Source organism: Frankliniella occidentalis, unplaced genomic scaffold (assembly GCF_000697945.3).
Source record: "Frankliniella occidentalis isolate FOCC.00 unplaced genomic scaffold, Focc_3.1 Scaffold230, whole genome shotgun sequence".
Lineage (NCBI taxonomy): Eukaryota > Metazoa > Arthropoda > Insecta > Thysanoptera > Thripidae > Frankliniella > Frankliniella occidentalis.
The window spans coordinates 1,036-2,514 of NW_026267356.1; the positions used below are offsets into that span (position 1 = coordinate 1,036).

Sequence of the window (1,479 nt, forward strand, 5' to 3'; positions counted from 1 at the left end):
ATTCATAACGAGCGCGCCGTTTCCCGCCGCAACGTGCGCGATATTGCTTCGAGGCTCAGTGACAGATGAGGGATGGAGAGCGCGGTATAGGCTCGGCCGATTACCCCCTCTCCCTGCCGTCGTCACGCTAGGTGAGCGCCGATAGTGCCTCTTCATCACGACAGCGATCGGCCGACTGCTTGGCCCGGCCCAGCCTCGCTCCGCCGCCGGCTCCACCCGCCCCGACAATCCGTCCATCTTCCATTATTCATCACTCTTGCTCTCTCCGAGCTTGCTTGCCTGCTCCCCCCAAATAGCACGCTCCATTCATCATACATTCCACCCCCTTGCTTCTATAATTTTTCCGTCGCCTTTTTTTCCCCTTCCTTTCTGCTGATGTTGGCGGATGAGGAAAAGTAGTCCTCTTTTCATTATGGTGAAGTAATTATTTTTTCTTATTTTTTTTTCTTCGCGTGGCGCACGTGGCGCAGTCATGATTCATCTTCCTCTTCCACCAAATTGAAAACCCAGATCGAATTTAAAAAAAAAGTTTGACAGATTCAGTGTTACAATGAGCAGCAGCACCAAACCGGGAAAAAATGGGTAAATGGGCCAGTCTTTTTCCTGCACGGTGACTGTGTTGACAGGAGCGGTGGCCTACCTCACGCCCTTCACGGACCGGTACCGGCGACAACTGCTGCGACGTTGGGTCGAGGCTCTGCCGGGCGCCGGGGTCCCACACCACCCAGGCTGCACCCCCGTCGGCACGCTGGGCGACCCCGTGCTTACTCGACTGTGGCAGGTGGACGGGCTCCCCAGGGACGCCCTGTCTACCGAGAGTGCCGTGCTGGTGACACACTCGCGGCGCTGGCCACTATTTATCGACCCCCAGGGTCAGGCCAACCGCTGGATACGGAACACGGTGAATGCTGCTAACCGACCACCGACTTTGCCAGCTACTTTAGTATTAATTGTGCAGTCGTCGAGTGTAGTATTTGAATATTGTTCATCGTTTTGCGCAGTATAAGAACTCGGACCTGACGGTGCTCAAGCTGTCGGACGGCCACCTGATGCGCTCGCTGGAGACCGCCATCCGCTACGGCTTCCCCACGCTGCTAGAGTGCGTGGGCGAGGAGCTGGACCCGGCCCTGGACCCGGTGCTGGCCCGGGCCACCTTCCCCGCGCCGGGACAGTCCTCGGGCACGGCGCTCGTCATGAAGCTGGGAGACACCCTGGTGCCCTACAACGCCAACTTCAAGCTGTTCATCACCACCAAGCTTGCCAACCCCCACTACCTCCCCGAGGTCGCCATCAAAGTCCTGCTCGTCAACTTTGCGCTCGTCGCGAGGTGAGCGACCACCATGAGACTTCTCATGCATATACGTACAGTGCGCCCTCGAGAGAGACTGAGGTGTACTTCACTATGAATTTAAGCGTACCCCCAATTTTCCTATTTTTCCCTAAAAAAAATAAAATAATAATTTCGATTTCCTTTATTAT

The 1,479-nt window shown here is 55.8% G+C and overlaps 1 protein-coding gene across 1 annotated transcript; it reads left to right on the plus strand.

The window, feature by feature from the left end:
• The first annotated feature begins 578 nt into the window (after nt 1–578).
• On the plus strand, nt 579–1,331 carry LOC127750666 (dynein axonemal heavy chain 1-like). The gene is made up of 3 exons (XM_052272914.1): nt 579–582; nt 627–901; nt 1,002–1,331. The coding sequence occupies exons 1-3, from the start codon at nt 579–581 to the stop codon at nt 1,329–1,331; spliced, it is 609 nt and encodes a 202-aa protein (XP_052128874.1).
• The last annotated feature ends 148 nt before the right edge of the window (nt 1,332–1,479 follow it).